Source organism: Callithrix jacchus, chromosome 1 (genome assembly GCF_049354715.1).
Source record: "Callithrix jacchus isolate 240 chromosome 1, calJac240_pri, whole genome shotgun sequence".
In the NCBI taxonomy this organism is placed as follows: Eukaryota; Metazoa; Chordata; class Mammalia; order Primates; family Cebidae; genus Callithrix; species Callithrix jacchus.
In genome coordinates, this window is record NC_133502.1 from 152,525,477 (window position 1) to 152,548,380 (window position 22,904).

The 22,904-nt window shown below is 36.6% G+C and overlaps 1 protein-coding gene across 1 annotated transcript; it reads left to right on the forward strand.

The window, feature by feature from the left end:
* The first annotated feature begins 7,418 nt into the window (after positions 1-7,418).
* Positions 7,419-9,565, forward strand: LOC100399250 (uncharacterized). Its single transcript, XM_009000578.3, is given in 3 exon segments — positions 7,419-9,308; positions 9,310-9,474; positions 9,476-9,565. Coding segments are annotated over 3 exon segments (2,145 nt in total).
* The last annotated feature ends 13,339 nt before the right edge of the window (positions 9,566-22,904 follow it).

Genomic DNA, 22,904 nt, shown 5'->3' on the forward strand with positions numbered 1-22,904 from the left:
CCACTGACATTGAAAGATTTGCTTCCCACTTAACTCTCTGACCATAAAGAATACCAGCAATGTCATTTGCATCTTTAGTGAAGCCTGAAAAATTTATGACATTGGGAAGAAAGTACATTCCTTAGAAAAAATGGGGCAAACTCAGCTTTGAGCAGAGTTAGTACTGACCATTCTGAGTGGAACACAGAACCTAAGAAGGGAAAGCAGCAAATATCATCTGTATTGAAACTAATAACTGGATGTACAGACAATAGTTGGTTAGTTAGAAGGAAGAAGATTCAAGGATATGAACCCTGCCTCTCTTGTTTCTGTACTTCTAACCTAATATGGCTTAATATGGCTTCTGTTTCATCAACTGCATGGTGAAGTGCCCACTCCCAAGTAAGCAGGTGCTTTTAAAATGTTTGGATATTATCTAAGATATACTAAATTCATATAGACACCAAGGTGGCCATATGAGGGTGGAGTTCACTGACCCCCATATTTCATATGAGTCTCTCTCTCCTCTTCCATCTATTTTCTTAACAATATATCCCGACACTATTTATGATGCTGCAGAAGTGTAGCCTGATTAAAATGTGCGTCCATGTTTGGTTTGAAGTCACTGTTAGTACACTCAGCAAGTGTGATAAATAGGTTTTGTGTTTCTTTAGGTGCCTCTCCATGTAAATTGATGACTGCTGCCCAAGGGAATGATCTAGGCCTGAAAACACAAAGAGAGATTAGTTTAACTGTGACAAGGCCATAATCTGCAACAAGGACCATCTATCATCGTCACAAAAGAGAACCACAGTGCCAGGAAGACCCTCTCTGCTTGGAAAAGGCCACTTGCTCTGTGGCTGACAGTTCAGGTCTCCTTAGCTCAACTCCGCTTGTTCCCTCCAAAAAAACTCTCTTTTATTCAAATTTGACAAAATAATTACTGTTACCATTTGGCTTTGAATGACTCAATTATGGCTGCAGTCACGTGGTTTAGGAATTACTAAAATTATGGTTTGGGCTTAAAGCCAGTTTTGTCTTCCCTCCCTTCCCCATGGAAGCAGGGAGAGGCATTTTTATAGGGAAACAGATCGTTATTCAGGAGCCAGGTTGTAACAGTTCATTTTAAATGACCTCAGTCTATGGGAAGATAAAACTGAACAGCCTGGTTGAGGAAAGGGCTACATTTTTTTTCTTGCTCTTTAAGAAACCTGGCACCCTGATACTGTATGCTTAATTTTCATGGATAATACCAGTCTTTGCAAAGAAGCAAAAGGTATATTTTTCCTTTTTGCTTTTGCTCTTATGCTAACCATATTCGAATTTGTTATTCACTGGCTATTATTTAATCTATGGTGTTTTGGTTTAACAAAAGCAAAAATTCTGGGTTCTTCACACGTTCCTAATTTGGATTTGGAGAGGAAAAATCTTGGGGAAGCATGTAGATTTTAGAAATTATGAGGGCATAGTTTTATGTGGTTTGGAAGCTTTATCAGAGTTTTATCGCTGAGTTTGCTGAGGATTTGATAGATAATGTTTTGTCATGTAAAGAACACTCACAAGTTTCAAATTCTTGCTGTCATTTTTATTGTATGTAACATTGGTTACATCTCTTTAATAATCTTGGTTTCTTTATCTCTAAATGGAAACCAATCCAAGATATTTCCCTCATAGAGTGTTTACAAGACTCAGATGAAGTACCAAAAAGTTAATTAATTAAATGAAATAAGCAAAAAAACAAATGCAATCAATAGAAAACAGTTAAAAACATAACTATTAATCCAACTATATCAATAATTACTTGAAATGTGAAGGGTCTAAATATGCCAATAAAAGACAGAGACTATCAGACTAGTTAAAAAATGAGACCCATTTTACAAGAAACCCAATTTAAATACAAAGATTTAGACTAAAAGGATGGAGAATGATATACCATGCTAACACTAATTAAAGATAGCTAAAGTAGCTATATTAAATTTAAACAATCCAGATTACAGAATGAGAAAAATTATCAGAGATAAAAGGGATATTATATAATGATAAGGGGTAAACTCTTCAATAAGACAAGTATTTAACAACAGAGCATCAAAACACATGAAGTAAAAACATATAGAACTGCAAGGAGAAAAAGAAAAATGCACTATTATAGTTGAAAACTTCAATACCACTTTTCTTTCAGTAATTGATAGATCAGACAAGCAGAAAATCAGTAAGGTTATGGCTGACCTAAGCCACACTATCAACCAATTTGATCTAATTGATATTTATAGATGCTGCATCCAATAACAGCAGGTTGTATATTCTTCTCAAGCTCACACGGAACATTCAACAAGAGAAACCATACTCTGACCCATAAAACACATCTTAACAAATTTAAAAGTATAGAGATCAAAGAATGCATGCTCTCAGACCACAATGCACTTGAACTAGAAATCAATAGCAATAAGATAACTCATTTTCCAAATATGTGGAAAATGAGGAATCACAAGGAACACAGAACAGGAACAAAGCATTCACCCAGGAAGTTGTAGTTCCTGTTTTCTTTTGTGTGTTGGTAAAGGGGCACCTTGGGGAGAGAAGCCATATTCTGTTGTTAGATAAAAAGAAGAAAATACCTAGTTAGGGTTGAAGTTTCATTACTCTCCCTGATAATTAAGTTAGTAAGAATTTTTTTTTTGTATCTTTTTGCAGAAACTGACTTTGTCCACGAATATAGTTAATCCTTATTATTTGTGGGGATTCTGTATTTATAATCTGCCCACATCCTTGAATTTATTTGTAACCTCCAAATCAATGATTGTGACATTTTCATGGTCATCTATGGGCATGTGCAGAGTGGCAAAAAATTGGACTCACCAGGGTACATATTCACAGCTGAGGTAGAACAAGGTGACATTCTGCCTTCTTGTTTCAGCTATTATACTGTAAACAAGTGTTCTTTCCATGGTCTATTCATGCAGTGTGACAGGTCCCCCACCGGGTCATTTAAGGGCATATGTCTGCTGCCTTATCCCTGAAAGCTGGGCAGTGAGCCAAGACCATGGTGCCCAGCCAAGAAGCAGGTGTTTCTGAGAACCCAACATCCCAGAGAGTATCTGAGAACCTATTGAGAAAGACAGTTTCCTCACTCAAACACAGCAGGCAAAGAGCCAGAAAATTAGCTTGAAAGAAGTTTGGAGATGGGTGGGGCCACAGATCTCTAGAGCTGTCCTGCCACCATCCAGGAGTGCCCTGTATGTAACTCATCTATTCACCAAGCTGGACTTACCCAACTTACACTTTGGTCTCTGAGCTCCTTTCAAGTTTGGGGGGAGGAGAGGAAGTTAATTCCCATGTTTTTCTCATAACAAGTTAGTGCCATGTATTGTTTGCATATTTATGCTTTTTTGTTAAAGATTTTGCTCTTTCAAATGACCTCCAAATATAGTTCTGAAATGCTGTCTGGTTTTCCTAAGGGCAAGAGAAACCACAATGTGCCTTCAGAGAAAACACGTATGTTTGATGAAGTTAGTTCAGGTATAAGTTATAGTGCTACTGGCTGTGAGTTCAATGTTAATGAATCAACAACATATATAAAACAAAATTTCTTGAAACAGACACAGATAAAACAAGGTATATATTGTTCTATTGATCCAAATGTTACCCAAGGCCCAAGGGAACCTAACCCCATATTTCTCCTAGGAGCAATGGTTCAGTAGTTGCTTAATTCAGTGTTTGTGGTGACATTATAGGACATAACTACTGTGAATAATAAGAACCAACAGAAAGTACAGTTATTGATTCCTGCTAGGTACTAGACATGGACTTTGTGCTACTTATAGAAAAATTATTAAATAAGTACATATGAGACCTTCCTACATGCCTGACTTATTCTAAGCAATGGGGACACAGTGGTGTATAAACCAAAGACTCTATCCTTCTTTCCTCATGAAGCTTATATTCTAGTAAAGGCAGAGAAAAATTAGATATATAATTGGTGGTGATAAGTGCAATGAAGGAAAATTCCATGTTCTGGTACATAGATTAAGTAAATAAAATACAGAGAAGTTAACCAAGTTTCCTATGAAAAATAAATACAAATGAATGATGTCAAAATCCAAGGTTAATATACATATTTAATTGTGTCTAAATTTAATACATATTTTAAGCTGTCTTCATAATAAAACAAAAACTTTAAAATGTTTTTAGTTCAATTACTCACCTTCCAGGTTTTATTTTTTTTTAATTAGTGCTTTATTTTCATTTTACTCCCACTATATAGACATTTACAATATTGTCTTACACGTTTTGCTTAGACTGACCCATATCTTTACCATTTTTGTTTACCATTTTGTTTTCTACCTCATACATTCCTTCTGTAGTCATTTTTGAATAATTTCCTTCTGAACTACATCTTTCACATGTTCTTTTAAGAAGAGTTCGTTGGTCTTTAACGTTTCGGGGGCTTAGTTTCTCACAAATGCCTTTCTCTCAAAATTCAAATTTTGACCTAATCCTTGAAAGGAACTTTCATTGAATATGTATTTCCAGGATGACAAGTTTGCTTTAATCAGTACTTTGAAGATATATGCTTTTTGGTTTGATTTATATAATTACAACCAGGCAGTCACTTTATCTTTGGTGTACACCAGTTCTACTTTGATCTGTTTTAAAGGGTATTTCTTTTTAGTTATTATACTTGGAATTTATCATAATTCTGAAACAGATGATTTTGCATCAGAGCAAGAGGGCTATGGGAAAGGGCCCTTTCTCAGGGGATGTAGCTTTTTTTAACGATCTGGGACACATGGGGGATTTGCTAAAATGAGCCTCAGAAGGAAAATTGGTTTTCTAACCTGTGACTTTTTGACATGAATTATTTCTTTGTCTTTATTTTTCAAGGAAACTATGTGTATTAAAGTACCTAGATTTGTTTGATAATCAACAAATCTTTCCTTTAAATGAATATATTCTGAATGCGGTTTCTGTCTTAGAGGCCAGGAGGACCCAGTTTACTTTCATATTTTTCTTATAAGAGGGCTTATTTATTTTAAATAAAGAGTAATTATTACAATATATATATATATACATTTATATACATATGTATATTTGCATATATATACATAATTAAATATTTTACACATTCTGGAAAGTTGCTAAATATATCTGTTTGAATATCACCTTTCCTTCATTTTTTCTATTATTTCCTAAAAATCTTAAACAATCTCACTTAAGTTTTTCTTTAAATTATCTTCCAAATTTCTATCTCTTTTTCTCTCTGTGCTACATTCTCTGAATTCTTTCAGATCTCCATCTTAATGCACTAATAATGCTCTTCATCTGTTTTATTTTATCCATTTATTTTGAAATTTTAATATTTATATTTTTATTTCTTGAAATCCTATCTGGTTATGTTTAAAATCTCTTTTGTCATATTTTATAGACTCTTTTATTGGTAATACTTTCAAAACACCTTTAATTGATTGAATATATTCAGTGTATCATTTTCTAATTCTTTTCAGAGCCAAATTTTCTGTTATTTCTGGGGACATAAACATATGATGACCAATTTTTGGTTTGTTGATGATTTTTGATTGTGAACTAATTTATAGGAAATGTGTCATGAGACTTGGGTTTAAGTCGCATTCCTCCAAAGAAAATTTGGGTTCGCCTCTACCAGTTGCCTGGGATCAGTATGGAACTCAATGTAAATTATCCTGTTGAGATTTTTAAGAAAACTGATTGTTTAAACTTAGTCTGCTAACACAATTACTTGTTTGTAGTAATAGCTCTTCTAATATTTCTTGTTGACTCTTTTGTGGGTTTTTTTTCTAATTCACATTTTGGGAGGCTGTAAACAGCTGGACACACAGATTTAGAGAGAAGTTTTCTATTAACTATTTAACCTCCAACAGAATGTATTCTTTGTCTCTGATCATCTGCAGCTATCAGTTCTATCAAAATTAAAGCTCAAGAACACCAGATATGGGTAATTAGCAGTATTAGAACTCACTTCGTCTACTGGATTTCTATTTATCTCTAGTTCCTTTTTTTTTTTTTTTTGAGATGGAGTCTTGCACTGTTGCCCAGGCTGTAGTGCAGTGGTGCAATCTCCACCTCCTGGGTTCAAGCAATTCTCCTGTCTCAGCCTCCCAAGTAGCTGAGACTACAAGTGTGCACTACGACACCCGCTAATTTTTTTGTATTTTTAGTAGAGATGGGGTTTCACCTTGTTGGCCAGGATGATCTCGATCTCCTGACCTTGTGATCTGCCCCCCTCAGCCTCCCAAAGTGCTGGGATTACAGGTGTGAGCCACTCTAGTTCTTTAACATCTGGCAATTTTGCTTATTTCCTCTCAACTTAGCATACACATACGTGCACACACACACACTCACACACATGTATGTGTGTGTATATATACATATGTATATCTGTGTGTGTATATATATACATATGTATATTTGTGTATATATACATAAGTATTGCTAGCATTATTTTGTTATTCCTAATGGGAAAATTTTTCAGGTTTGTAGTTCCCAATACTAACAGAAATAAATGTTTACTGTCTAACAGTTTATGACAGTCTTTCATACTTTATATAAAGTTTTCATTTTTAAATGTATTCCTCAATCTTCTTGTATTAACATGTACTTTGCCTCATGTTTTAAATGGCTGATATATTAAATATTGTGAATGAAAATATCATTTATTTAACAAGTCCCCTACTGATGGATATTTATTTTCAGTTTCTTGTTATTACAAAAAAAAAGTCAACCTATATATGTGTGTGCGTGTGTGCATATATATATGGAACTTTTATATATATATATACACACATATGTGTGGGTATAAAAATTCCATATATATGTGTGTGTGTATATATATATATATAAAAGTTCCATACACACACACACACACACACACACATATAGGGTACATATATATATGGAACATACAGATGGACATATATATGGAATTTTTATATATATACACACACATGCACACACATATACATGGAACTTTAATATATATACACACATATATGGAACTTTTATACACACACATACATGGAACTTTTATACACACACATACACACAGGTTCTAACACCTAGATTAAATTTATAGAATTAGAATTGCCAAGTCAAAGAAATAGTACTTAAATTTTGATGTTTATTTCTAATTTACTTTTCAGAGTTTGCAACAACTAATTTGAGAGAACAAAAAGAAACTCTGTGCCTATATCCCCATTGCCTTATCTACATTGGGTTTTATGAGCACATTATTATTAATTTGAGCAACAGTTTCTTAACTTTATTCTAGCATTTATTCCATGGAGATAAAACATATTTTGGAAACAAATGAAGTGCCTTTAAAAGACTTTTGTTTATGGCAAGTGAGGAACTGATTTGAGCCAATTTTTCTCATATTCAACTGTGAAATATAATCTAATATTATGGCAATGTCATTAGATCTCTCATCTGACTGTGAGTGTCCTAATTGTTTGGAGGGGACTCAGAATGAGTCTGATTGGAATCCCTGTTCCAACAAGAGTGGTAATGGCTCTTTATATTCAAGATCAAGGAAGAAATCTACGCTTTCTTGTAGCGTGCAGAGCTTTCCTTCTCAGTGTTGTCCCATCAAGCCAGAGAGTGATAACAAAGAAGACTCAGCAGTTCTTCCCTCAGACGAAGAAAGGTATGTGGGGTCTTCTGAAAACAATAATCTCGTTCTGAGCCTTGAGGATATCAAAAGGAAACTCAAGCCATTGAGAGAATGGACTATCCAAGAGTTACTGAGGGAGTTTGGGGATAGTGGGAGGTTCCAACCAAACTCCATGTCCCTGGGCTACTTTAGAGATCAGGTCGTTTTAAAGTTCAGAAGAGCTCTGTATTATTCTGGAATTTGGGTGATGTATGTTCAAGGCTACAAACCTCAACAGCACTTTACAGCTAATTACTTTAAAAGAAATCCTGGTTGCCTACACCGGCTGGTTCCCTGGCTGAAACAGGAACTAACAGCTGTTTATGGAGATTATGGCCACACAGTAAAGAATATCCTAACCACCATCCTCCATCACATGACACAATATGACTTGGACAGTGAGTCTTTTATTCACTTCCTAGAACCTTATCTCTTACAATACACCCACCATTTCCTACATGAGTTTATTAGTTTTGTTCATTCACCTTACAACGTGGAGACCTATGACCAGCGAGCCATCTATCAATGTTCTGCTGCTTCACCATGTGTAAAAGAGAAGCCCACTGCATCAGCTTCTATTTCCCCTTTGCCTAAGGATCACACTGTACTGATATCTCAACATAATCTAAAGCAGCCTAAAAACACCCAGGGTCAATGGAATAAAGAGGAGAGGCCCCTGTCAGGCTTGAAACAGTTTTCAAATAGTACCTCTTTCTTGAAGAAATCTGAAATCCCACCAGTCTATGATAAAATAGTAAGCAAAATCTATGTTGGAATCAAAGATGAAGCCGAATCAGGCAACCACAAAAGCATCGTTTCTACAAATAATATACTCCAGAAATGGGCTACTCCAAGGGAAAGGTACCCAGGCTTACTGAATTGCAAAAAAAAAGTTCAAGATAAAAAGACGGAAGGAATAAAGTTGTTTCCTGATCATGTTCATGATCTGGTAAAGAGTGACACAACTGCACACCCCTTCAGTACCCCAGCAATTTCTAATCAGGTGCAACCACAGAAATACAGTTTAAGGGAAAGAAAGGGTTCGAGCATTGGACAGAAGATAAACTTTCAGAAAAAAGAAGAAAATAGCAAATACTCAGATTCTTCACCAAAGACCTTGCAAAGATTGTCCAGAGAAAGATTCTTGAAAAGTTGCAAATCCAGAGAGAGAGACCCCTCTTGGAGTAGCATTTCAGAAAATGCCTTTTCTCCTAAGACAGATGGCGGGAAAGTGAGTTCTTTGAGAAAAAACTGATTGAAGTGTACACAATCTTCCCAGTTTGTAGAAATTAGTTCACACCCCCATAGAAGAATCCAAAGACTATCAAGGTCCACTACTCACAGATCCAAATCCTGGTGTGTTGGATCTAGAAAGAGATCTGTAAGCAGAGAATCGAGTAATCTCTCTCTGAGAGGAAGTCACAGAAGTGAATACTTCCCCCAGCATATATGCTGCAAGCCCTCAAAAGAAAAACATGCACATGGCAATGAATCAAACTATGGGAGCCCATCTTCAACTACAATGCAATACGTGAAGCTTTCTTCAACTGCTACAAAGAGAACCAAGTGTCCTTCTAAAAGTGAAGGTGCTCCCCAAGCAGGAAGACACTGTAACAGTCCCACATGCCTACAGCTCCAGGAACACAGACCCCCCAAGTAAACAGGAGATAAAGCAAGAAAATACATTTCCTAGAGCTAGAAGAACTAGAGCAGTTAGGCACAGAAAAACCAAATGCCATTATTCAGACATACACACCACAGAGGACATCAGTGATGAACTGAGCAATGTGGATGATATAAGACAAATGAGTGGAGTGTCTGAATATGCACCATCCTGCAGGAGGCAAATCCACCAAAACAGCATTTGAATCTTTAGAATGTTCACTGGGTCAAGAAAGAATATAAAGGAGACATAGTATCAGAAACATAGGTGCAAATTGTTTTAAAAGGCAAATCAGTCTACTAAACTAGCACTAATGTGGTTTAGATTATATTCATACTTTTAAACAGTGTATCAGTCTATTAAACTAGCTACTAAGCTAGTTTATATTATATTCATATTTTCAAAGAATATGAATATAATCTAAAAATATTACTAAAAAGATTTATCACATCACTTGGTAACTGAAAGTAAAAGCCTGGTTATTAAATTCAAAGTTCATTTTGGAGACAAATGCAAATCATTAAATTGGTTATATATGTAAACATTTCTGCTTTTTTTCTTATGAACCAAATTATTAAAATATTTGACTTATTTGTTTCTAGATTTAACTGTAAAGATTGACTATTCAAAGTTCCAAACACCCTGAAGTCTATGCTAACAATAGAAGTATGAGTTTCCTAACACAAGTTATGCATAAGTATGTTACTAAACATATGTGTTATTGTATTAGTTCATTCTCACATTGCTATAAAGAACTACCTGAGACTGGATATTTATAAAGGAAAGCAGTTGAATTGATCACAATTCAGCACAGCTCAGGAGGCCTCAGGAAACTTACAATGATGGCAGAAGGGGAAGCAAACACATTCTTCTTCACATGGTGGCAGGAGAGAGAAGTGCAGAGCCAAGGCGGGGACTGCCCCTTATAAAACTATCAGATCTCATGAGAATTCACTATCATGAGAACAGCATGTGGACACTGCCCCCATGATCTAATCACCTCCCACAAGGTCCCTCCCACAACATGTGGAAATTACAATTTAAGATGAAATTTGGGTGGGGACACAGAGTCAGACCATATCAGTTATTTTTAAAATAATAATATATATTGAGGTCTGTTACATTTTAGACCTAATGCATTTTTAGTCTCTGAAAAATAAAGGCAAGGTCACTGTCTTAAGGTATAGGCATTGCCTCAGAGTATTTCGCAGCCTAGTTACCAAAGCAGATGTAAGTAAATGGGTAAAAATGAGCATCTGTGGAATTTTTGGCACCCCTTTTACTATGACCCTCTCTCAAAAACTGTACCTCCATATGCTCTGACAAGATATCTTCATTAGATGCTGCCTTTTTTTTTTTTTAAATAACTCTGATTCTCCATCTATAGTACCATGGCTTAACAATGGTGGCTATCTAAGCCAAGCTAATCATAGTATTTTGCCCCTCTGGCCATACAATATAGTATTTCCCTGGTATTTTTCAAACTGGTTCTGAGCAACAGGGTCATTCTTTTTCCCTGTTAGCACATGGTGAGAAATTTGAAGTTTAGATATTAAGTTGTTGCAAAAGTAATTGCAGTTTTGCCATTAAAAGTAATGACAAAAATTACTTTTGCATCAACCTAATACTATCAAGAGCTGGATTTCTCAATATGAAAAAGTCAATTTGAGGTAAGACAGGAGAAAACTAACAGAGTAAAGTGAGACAAGTTAGGCGAATAGATTCCTGGAAGTGGGACTTGAATCTTCTTGAACCCAAGCTGTCATTCTATCTTTTATGTAGTTGTATTATTTTAACCCTCCCTAAGTATTGTGTCTTTTTTTTTTTTTTTTAGAGATGGGGTTTCCCTATGTTGGCCAGGCTGGTCTCTAACTCTTTCTTTTTTCTTTTTTTTTTTAATTTTTGGAAAGAAAGAAAAAAAAAGGAGTGAGGGAGAGGAAGAAAGAAGAAGAAAAAAAGGGAGCGAGAATGGGAATGTAGCCTTATTCTAAAAATGGGTATTAATAATGGCCGATCAATATTTTGTGTATTTAAGGTGGAGAATGTATATTTGGTGTATTTAAAATGGAGAGCTCTATAAATATTTATTGAGTTTACTTGTTCCAGATCTGAGTTCAAGTCCTGGATATCCTTATTAATTTTCTGTCTCATTGAGTCTAAATCTCTTGGTGGGTCTTATGTATCTGGGCGTTAGGATTGTTAACTCTTATTGTTGCATTGATCCTTTTACCACTATATCTTTGTTGCTTTGAAATCTATTTTATCAGATGCAAGAATTGCAACTCCTGCTTTTCATTTATTTATTTATTTTTGCTCTCCATTTGGTTGGTAAATCTTTCTCCATCCCTTTGTTTTTGAGTCTTTGTGTATCTTTGGATGTGAAATGGGTCTGGATGTAGCATACCATTAGGTTTTGGCTGTATCTTTTGATTGGGGGATTTAGTCAACTTAAATTTAGGGTTATTGCCATTTGATGTTAACTGGCTATTTTAGCCATTCGTTGATGTAAAATCTTCATTGATGTTGATGCTCTTTACTTTTTGGTATATTTTTAGAAAGGCTAATACTGGTTGCTCCTTTCTATGTATAATGCTTCTTTCAGAAGCTCTTGTAAAGCAGGCCTGGTGGTAATAAAATCTCTGAGTACTTGCTTGTTCATAAAAGATTTTACTTTTCCTTCAATTGTGAAGCTTAGTGTGGCAGGATATGAAATTCTGGTCTGAAAGTTCTGTTCTTTAAGGATGTTGAATATTGGCCCCCACTCTCTTCTGGCTTGTAGGGTTTCTGCCGAGAGATCTGCTGTAAGTCTTACAGGCTTCCCTTTGTGGGTAACCTGACCTTTCTCTCTGGCTGCCCTTAGTATTTTCTCCTTCGTTTCAACCTTGGTGAATTTAACAATTATGTGCCTTGGGGTTGCTCTTCTTGAGGAATACCTTTGTGGTGTTCTCTGTATTACCTGGGGTTGAATATTGTCCTGCTTTGCTAGATGGGGAAAGTTTTCCTGAATAATATCCTGAAGAGTATTTTCCAGCTTGAATTCATTCTCTTCGTCGTATTCAGGTACACCTATCAAACGTAGATTAGGTCTTTTCACATAGTCCCATATTTCTTGGAGACTTTGCTCATTCCTTTTTATCCTTTTTTCTCTATTCTTGTCAATGCATTTCCTGTTTGCCTTCTTTGTTAAATCAGGATTTCCATTTACTTTCAATCAAGCAAGTCACCAGGAATTAGCAGAATGGAAGTCTGCTGGAGAATGAACAGGGAGCAATAATTGCCTTAGGGAAGTTTCTGAAGGCTTTTTGGAAGTCATATATGGGTATAGTCCTGAATGGTGAGTAGGAGTTTACCAGGTAAATTTATTGGCAAGGGCTATCAAGAAAAAGGAAGATTTGAAGAAAAGTAAGAAAAATGACATTTTCTAAAACTCCACTTCTAGTGTAGCTGGAAAATCCTGAGAGATATGTTAAGAAGGGAGGCTGATGCCAAGCTGTAAACAGGCATGAAATGAGGCTGAGTCCACACCAGTCACAAAGCATCTAAAATTAGCACAGGACTTAAAATTCCAATTTCTTATTTTTAAATAGTATTTTGTTTACTTTCCTAACTCTTTTGAAAAAGAATAAAGACATGTTCCTAAAGAAATCTTAGAAAACCCATGTAACAGATATTTGTGTTCCAGTAAATTTAGTTGTAAATACTGCCATATTCCCTTTTTTTTGTATGTATACTTTATCAGGTTAGGTGAGCTTTCTACTATCAACCATTAGCTAAACCTTCCATGGTAGAGATTTATGGAAATACATGCAAAGTCCTGAAATTAAAAACAGGAAATCAATTATAGTAGTTCAGAACACCACAATTTAGCAGCAGTTTGTAAAAAAGAAAGTACAACTCTTATTGTGGTCAAAAGTATACTTATGAGCCAGTAATGCTAGGTTGCATTCAAAGATGTAGAGAATTTCTCCTGGTAGAGAAAAGCAAAGTAGACATGTCAGTGTCTTCAAATACGCAAACGAATGTTCTCTAGGAGATGTATTTTTCTAAATAATTTGTAAAGCAAATCTGGCTTCTTTTAAGGGTAAAGTTTCAGGAAGGTGATTTCTGCTTAATCAAAGAAAGCCTTTTTTATTAGACTAGTCATATGGTTTCTTTAAGAATGGGCAAGAGGCCAGTGGAGAAAAGAAATTCTCATCCTTAGAAGTGTTCATGCTTGGCTGGATTCCGATAATGTAAAAAATTTGACTGGATGCTTTCTAAATTCCAGTGTAACTCAAAGATTCCAAGACTCATTAAAGAGTCGAATAAATGTTCTAATGAATCAAAACTATCATACCCTTAAATATGGAAACAGCATTTCATGGATGGGAAAAATATACTTAATAACAAATACTGAGAGTTTACTATCTGTGATATACACACACACACACACACACACACACGCAGATGCAAATTCAATGAGGCAGTACTTTAATTCACACTTTATCAATGAGGCAAGCTAGTAAATGTTGTGGTTTGAACTCAAACCTAGATGGCCCCAACTCGAGTAAATGATCTTAAACCACAACCTGGTACTACCTACTTTTTAGTTGTTGTTGCCATTTTTATTTATGTATCTTTCACATCCTCTGGTAAACACATTCACAAACACTATGTCATTTTACTACTACAAAAAGAGAGTAAGGTTGGTTTAATTACACTTATCTTTTCCACAAGGAAAATGAGTTTGAAAGAGATTGTATCATAACAAACAGCAGAGCTGAGAGTAAAACTGTAGTTCTAACTGCCCATGCTTTGCGTTTTTATAGCTTATTCTGGTTGACTGAACTTTTCAAATCTAACTCAGAAATAATTACAACCGTTGATCACCTGGTCCTCTCTGCTACTGAGAGTACTTTTTCATTCAAAATCCAGAATACTAACATCATCATACAGGATGAAGTGCCAAGGAGGCACTTCTATTTATTTATAAGAATAAAAACTAATTCCTCTTTCCCAAGTTCACCCTGAATTGTCCTTCTGATGCCAGTGGGGTTCATCTCAGCCAGCTGGGAGGAGGCAGGTGACTGATTTTCAATACATATGCCTGAGTTCACACAATATCTTCTATGGCATGTGGGTCAGCTGAAACCTTGGAGGTCTGGGGCCAGTTTTTATCTCTGTCCTTGACTTCCTAGTGCTCTTTGGAATGATACTCTTTAAGGTATATTTTATGTGTCTAATAAAAAGCAGGTAAGGAGAAATGAGATGTCTGAAGATACTTGAAAGTCATTGTCAGGAGTGAATATAAAAAAAATAAATTATTAATAATTATAGCTTTCCATTGTGCATCTTTTAACTAATGAGAATGTATCAATCCCCACAGATACATCTTAGAAAAGGCCTTCCACCTGTGCACATTGGAATGCTTACAGTATCCGCCTAACTTCTTTCTCTGACTCTGGGCTCTCTTTCTCCAGGTAATCATCAACACTGCTCCTGTCATTCTAATATTATACATTTATTTATGTAATTTGCCTGCCTAAAATTCTTCATTGGTTCCCTGTTGCATCAAGAACCCTTTAGCTTCAATCCATTCCTCTGTCCATTTGTCCTGGTAGGCAAACAGGCAAACACAGACATGCCTACATATATATGATGCATAAGAACACAGATTATCTGTGCACATCATTTCTTATCAATAAAATAGGTCATAACTTCCTTGTCTTAGACAAAATGCATTTCCGTCACAATGCTTACTCCAGTGTCTTCCATATTGTTCAATAAACATATTTTTCTCTAATTGGTTTGGTATTATTGAACTGTATGATACTGGATAAGCTCACTTCTCTACAATGCAGTTATTGCCTCAGTTAAATGTAATTGGTTCAGTCCCTTTTTGAGCCACTGATCTGATGTTCTGTAAAACAACGCCACTGCCTCGCGTCTGAGCCTTCCTCACCCTTCTCTGAGCCAGTGGCTTTGACTAGGCTAACTTTCACACTCATTTGGACTTTTATTTATCATATTATCGAGGTCTATAGTGGATTTTAAGCAGTTTACCAGCCTGTAATACAATTTGGAAACACTCTGCTAGAGGATCTCTAGATTTCTTTCCATTTCCAGTATGCTATAAATCTTCGATCTTTCATTTAATTAAGTTAGTCACATCAAAGTGACTATTGCTACTGGGAGCACTTTACAACTGAGAACTGATAAAAAATTTTGTCACATTATTAAGTGCTCCAAAGTAAAATTGAACATTGTATGGAAATACTGTCACGTGCAGTTTCATCTAATGGGCATATAGTTTATTAATGTAAATTATAAAGTATCTGAATATAGATAGCTTCAACAGTTTCAGTTATGCTCAAAGTGTAAATAAAGCTGCATAGTGGGTTGACAGGTATACTTTATATTAGGCTTCATAACAAATATGTTATAAATGTTATTTTGTGTATGAAATATTACATTAAAACATGTTTTGAAATATGAGGATTAGGCATATATACTTATTATTTAAATATACTTATAACTCAGAAGAATAGGAACATACATGCAGGGCAGTGATTAATCACTCCCGTGCTTAACCCCTCAATACTTTCCCAGTCTCTACTACAGTAGATCCTTTGCTTTTTTTTTTTTTTAATTCCAAATTCAACCATACCAGTAGCAAGTCAGTTTCTGAATCAGGCCAGGCCATTGCCCACCTTCATGCTAACTTCTTAGCTTAGAAAGTTGTTTCTCCACTGTTGTTTAGAGAACACTTTCAGAATCCATTTAAGGGACACCGTCTTTCTGAAGTTTTCATATTTTCTCAACTGTCAAGCTGTTAGAAGTGAACAATCACTTTCTTTGTGCCCTTACACTTCTTTTCCTTTCTTTCTTTCTTTTTTAAATTGAGACATGGTCTCATTCTGTCATCCAGGCCGGAGTGTAGTGATATGAGCACAGTTCACTGCAGCCTCGACCTCCTGGGCTTAAGTGATTTTCCTGCCTCAGCCTCCCAAGTAGCTGGAACTATAGGAATATGCCACAACACCTAGCTAATTTTTGTGGTTTTGGATTTTTGGGTTTGTTTCTTTTTGTAGCGATGGGGTTTAGCCTGTCGCCCAGGCTAGTCTTGAACTTCTGGGCTCAAATAATTTGTCTGCTTCAGCTTCCCAAAGTGCTGGGATTTCAGACATGAGTCACCATGTCCAGCCTGTGCCCTCAAGCTTCTATTGTAAAACCAAAATACTTATTTTGTCATTTTATCTTACATGTCTGAGTTCACTCTCCTTATGCCTCTCCCTTAAGAATGAGAACTTCTTCAAGGAAAGGACCAGCCGAGCATGCAGTAAGTGCTTAGTTAAGGCTGACCAGAAAAATGGATGGTGAAGAATACAGAACAAAACTTTGGATGTGAATTGAATAGGATCAGTGATTGTGGGAGACATCATGAGGAAACAGTGACTCAAGAAGGAGCCTTGATCCATTTCAATCACTCTTCTGTATTAGAACCTAAAAGTCAATCAACTGTGCCCAGGCAAAGTAAAGCCCAAGGAGATCCTAAGAATGCCAATAGATAGATGTTCACTTATATGTTAACATGAAAGCCTTTCTGTACTATATCAAAAGATACTTGTTACTTGATAGAAATTCAGAATCATGGGCCCCAACACAAACCAGAAATTGAATTTTAATATTATCCCCTGGTGATTTATATGCAGAATATTTTGAGAAGCACTTCTTTAAAAGAACAGTTTTAGGACTGAACGCCAGCCATAAATTATTATTCTACCAAAATCTTTGAATACAAGTTTGTTATCATGTCATAGGCGACAATGGTGACTATAATAAATAAGATTTGAGGTCAAACAAAAATTTGAGGTTGACAGTAGTATAAATAGAATCTAATTAATGAATATAAATAGTTGTTCCTTATTTATTATTCCTTGAATGAGTTTATTTTTAGAAGAAAACATACATACACTATATAACTTTTACATTATATGTGTAAAAATGGATGGACTAGTCCATACGTGAAACACACATGAATGCATATGCCAAGGCAGAAATGCACTGGTAGAGTATGTTTATGAAGTCCCTTAAGATTTTGTAAAGTATTTAGGGAAGCAGAATAGCATAGTGGCTAAAAGCATAGACTCCAGTGATAAACTGCCCAGAGTTAAATCTTTACACTGTGCTTATTAACCAGATGACCTCGGTCAAGTTTTGGAACCTCCATTGCTCAATTTCCTCACCTATAGAATGGAGGTAACATTCCAAAGCATGGTTATGAGGGTTCAGTAAAATGTAAAATTCTTCAAACACTTCCTGGCACGTAGTGGTAGATATATATATATATATACACACATGTAAATACATTTATATGTTGGGGGGAGGAGGGACAGAGAGAAAGAGCATAAGTAAGCTATTATTACTAAGTCATTATTAAAGATTTAGTGTATAAGAGAACACAGGTTGGTCTGAACACAAGAATCAGCTCACCACAAATTAAGTGTATTAATTGAGTGTATTAATCAGAATTCTCCAGACAAGAAAAATACAGTAGGATATACATGAATATATCTGAGGAAATATATTGTGGGAGTTAGCTCATAGAATTTTGAAGTCTGACAAGTCTCACATTGTGCCATTTGCAAGTGGGAAACCCAGGAAAGTCAGTAGTATAGTTCAGTCCAACTTCAAAGGCCTGAGAACCAGATGATGGTATAACTCCCCATCCCAAGCCAAAAGCCTGAGAATGGGGGAGTGGGTACTGGTGTAAGTCTTAGAGTCCAAAGGCCCAAGAACCAGGACATCCCATGGCCAAGGGCAAGAGATGATGGATGTCCCAGGCCAAGGAGGGGAGAGAATTTTCCCTTTCTCTGCCTTTTTGTTGTGTTGCAGCCTCAACAGTCGGATGCTGCCTGCTCACACTGGTGAAGTGAGTCTTCTTTACTCAGTCTATCAAGTCAAATGTTAATCTCTTCTTTTGGTCCCCACCCAGCCCCCAGAAATCAGCCATCTGGGCATCCCTTAGATTATTCAAGGTGACACTACGATTTACCATCACAAAGAGTCAGAGAAAAGAGAAGGGCAAATGGGAAATTGTGAAGTAATGAGCATGACTGGAGCTCAGAGCATGAACAAGGAAATGAAAGACATTCAGGAGAGTCAGGCTACCTTAAAGGACACAGATGCAAAGAGGAAGAAACCGGCAAATAGGAGCCTATACCATGTATCAGGAACAGTGACATCAGCCTTTATATATATTAGCTGATTTACTCTTCAACTCACTGATGAGATCTGTATTGTTTACTTCATATGTTAAATGTGAAAACTCAGATGCACAAAAATTAAATGAAATATCTGAGATACAAAAACTGTGTGCTGGGCACTGTGGCTCAGGCCTGTCATTCTAGGACTTTGGGAGGCCAGGGTGGGTGAATCACTTGAGTCCAGGAGTTCAAGACTAGCCTGGACAATACAGGGAAACCCCATCTTTACGAAAAATTCAAAAACTAGCTGTGTGTGGTTGCACATACCTGTAAGTCCCAACTACTATCGAGGCTGAGGTGGGAGGAGGATTGCTTGAGCTTGGGAGGTCAAGGCTGCAGTGAACCATGAGCATGCCACTGCACTCCAGCCGGGGTGACTGTGCAAGACCTTGACTCCCAATTCCCTAAAAATGAAAGGTGACAGAGCTTGACTTAAACATAGGACTGATTAGATTTTACAGTCTTATACCTCACACTTATCTAAGTAAATCCTTTTTTGTAACGAGCCAGTGGGTAATGGATTAATCCTTTCAGACATGACTAACCTCTTTTAGTAAAATGAAGGTGATAAGGATGAGGAGGAAGATCAAGGTGATAATGGTGAGCAACACTGCTGTAGTGCTTATTGTGTGCCCAGCACTATTCTGAACATACTGCTTGTGTTACCTCTTTTAATCCTACCAAGAACTCTATAAGGTGGGTATACTATTATGATCGTAATTCCTATTTTATAGATAAAAATTTGAAGGCACGAAGGACTTAAGAAATATGCCCTAGGTAACATGGATAATAATGGAGGAAAAAAGAAAGAGAAGGAAACCAGCAATGAATGAGAATATACAATGTGCCAGGAACAGTGACATCAGCCTTTGAATATATTAGCTGGTTTAATCTCCTTGGCTCTGACCCCAAGCAGAATACAGCCAGTTCCCTGCTCTTTACCATCACTCTGTTATATTTCATTGTAAAACAACAACAATAACAAAATGTTGGTGGAAAGGCAATGAATTCATGCTTTTGAGGATCTATTGTGTATTAGAGCACAGCCCCCCATATTTAATTCTAATCACTAAAACGTGAAGTGAGAGGTTTTGATGTAAGACTTTAGACAACTGGGAAACAAAATGGGTCATACGAATGGGAGAAATAGAAGGCCCTGAAAATATCCATGTTTCAGTTGAATTTGAATTAAGAAAAAATGAAACTCTTTACCAGGAGTCACCAAAATGGTTCTGTAAAGGGCCAGATAATAAATATTTTAAGCTTTGGGAAAATGCACTTCTGTCACAACTTGCCACCTCTGATGTAGCATGAAAACGGCCAGAGATGATACATAACTGAAAGGATCTGGCCTAATACTAATAAAATTTTATCTATAAAACAGGCAAATAGTTTTCAGAACCCTGTTCCTAATCTTCAGGTAATCAAAAGTACATGACGCTTTTCTTTGATGGTTACAAGGCAGTAGGATTCATGAAAAAGGAAATACAGTGTTTATTTAGGATTCTGTTTATTAAGAGTTGAAGTCACACTGATGAAACCTGAAGAGTTGCTGAAATATGTAAGAGTAGAGCTACAAAGGGCTGACTCTGCCAGTGATCTATTTTTGGAAAGGCAAAATAGTTTAAGGGATGCAGATGCTTTGCTTTATGCCCGAAGTTACAGGTAAAGCATGAATCATTCCACCAGCAATAAACCCTGGAGATCTTAGAATTATGAAAACAAGGTAAAGGTTATTTTCTTCAAAAATAGCTTCTAAAGTGAGGTGTCAAAATGAGATCACAAATTGTATCCTCCACTTTTTTCTTCTCTGCTTGTCATCCTATCACCAGGGATGTATGCTACCTCCATGATGAAAAATTATGGTCATTTTGTCTTGAAAGATATATTGCATCCACATGTGGGCCAAGTGATTTAATCTTGATTAGTGCTGTCTGAAGGCTTGTCAGATGGGTTAGCGATTGGTCATGTATTTCACAGCAGTGCTATTAAATCTACTGGGAATTAACATGTTAAATTTATAATCATGCTTTATTGCCTGTATAATCCTTGGTTAACTGAGAAAGAAGTTGATTCATTTTTCACATGTTCACCAAAGTGAAGTCATATTTTTCCCTTAACTAGTAATTAACCTTTATGGCTTTATTAACTGCTTTATTAAATTTAAATGAAATGTTTATTGGAAAGAGTTCATGGGAAGTGTAAACCACAATGACACTGTGGCCCTGGTGATGTCCTGTTTCCTGGAACTTCTCTATTAAAATGTTCATATTACAAGTAGCCCATTTTTTAATCGCAAGGTACCAGTGCTTGTAACTTAATAGGCAGTGTCGTATAACAAAAACGGCAGTGGCTTTGGAGTCAGACAGACGTGGATTCAAACTTGTATCTAACCACTTATAAGCTGTATGACCTTAGGCAAGTTACCTATTATCTCTGCACCTCAGTTTCCTTATATGTCACTTAGGAACAATAATAGCTAAGTCAGACCATTGGTAATAAAAGGTGAATGAATTAGTAGGGAAGATTAGAGAGATAGTTATCTTACAAGAGGTAATTTATAGCAGTTTAGTTTTGGTTGAAACAAGATTTTTCTATTGCACTCATATAGAAGAGAGAGAAAACTCGAGGCCGTAGAATAGTATCTGTTTTTAAAAGCTCCGCAATTTTCCTCAGCCCTGTGGGCTAGACGTGAACCCTGTGTAGAGAGAATCTGTGATATAGACTGCTAATATATTTTATTAAGAGTCTTCAGAATTGCCACTAGTCTAGACAGTCCCCTTGTACAAGTGAAACAAAGTTGCCCCTTGGGGCAGAGATAACCCTGTGGACACATGGCTTGACGAGCAGATGAGGCTTTGCATAAAGATGATGGGCTGGGGCTCATACCTTGGTAAGCAGAGCACGGGTTTGGTATGACCTGCCCTAGGCTCTCAGCAGACTCTTACTTAGATCCCAGAACACATCTCCACAATGGTACGCTGAACCCCAAAGTTTTAACTTAGCATTTGATTGTCCAGTTGAGACAAATTGCACACTTTCTGTCCCAATAGGTGCGGTTATGTGAATTAGTTACAGGTAGTAGGATGTACTTCACAGAAGTGAAGTCTATAATAGCTTCCAGTTATCCCCTTAAGCAAAGTCTCCCTTTTTCTTCCGTCTGGGAAATGGTAACAAGGTAGCCATTTTGGATACAAAGATAAAAGCCATATTTTGAGGATGGCAGGAGCTAATTCATTAAACTAGGTGAGACAGAACAACTAATATCAGCCCCAGGCTTCTCACTTCTAGAAAATACATTGACAGAAATAAACTTTTATCATGCTGAAGTCACGATGTGTTGGAATCTTTTTGTTGTATCATTCTAGCTTGTAGTCTACCTAATATGGGGCTTTTAGACCTGAGTTGAAGGAGTATTTTTATGAGGGACTGATTTCCAGTGACACAGTAATGTTGCTTTGGGTGCCAGGTGAAAAGGTATGGCAAAGTATAGAAGGGAGCATGTACAATGCTTTGGCACCAGTGGCAGTGCCTAGAAAAACTGGAGCAGAGCAGTGACTGTGAGTATAATACACTATAGGAGATGACCGATACCCAAGAAACTGGGCATTGCAGTGAGTCTGTCCAGCTGAACTGACACGCAGGAGATCTTCCTATGGACTCCCTATTATGCTTAGTGAGAACAATGTCACAGGTGCCTAATATCTGTACAGCAGATGATGGCAAAAAGCAGACATTTTGGGCCATTAGTGTAACTCTGACCCCACCTATACTCATAGGCTGACAGGACCTTGAGACAATCAGGGATCAATCAGGAAAGTAGAAATCATATTATTTATTTCAAGCAGAGATACTTTGATAGAAGATACTTGTTTCAAAAGTTTGAAGTGTTGAGGAAGATCAAGGAAAGGTGGAGTAATACAGTGACTGCAAACTACAGAAAGTTCTTGGGATTGTGGACAAAACAGAGGAAATGACATTAACAAACCCAGGTGAGTACTCACTACTGATGATGGTGGTGGAGACCACTGCAGTCATGGCAGCTGCTTCTCCTAGAACTATTGACTCCTCTGGGGCTTATAAATCCTAGCAGACATTACCAGGTGACCCATTATTACTTCTGTTAGAAATTACAAATGCCACTGGAATCAAAGCTTCCTGATGCTACAAATTAGGGAGAGGAGAGGAAAGAGAGAGGGGGGAGGGAGAGAGAGAGAGAGTGAGAGAGAGAGAGAGAGAGAGAGAGACACTAACTTTTTTTTCAGATGAGTAGTTTGCAAATATTTTCTCCCATTCAACATGTAGTCTCTTCACTCTGTTGATTGTTTCCTTTGCT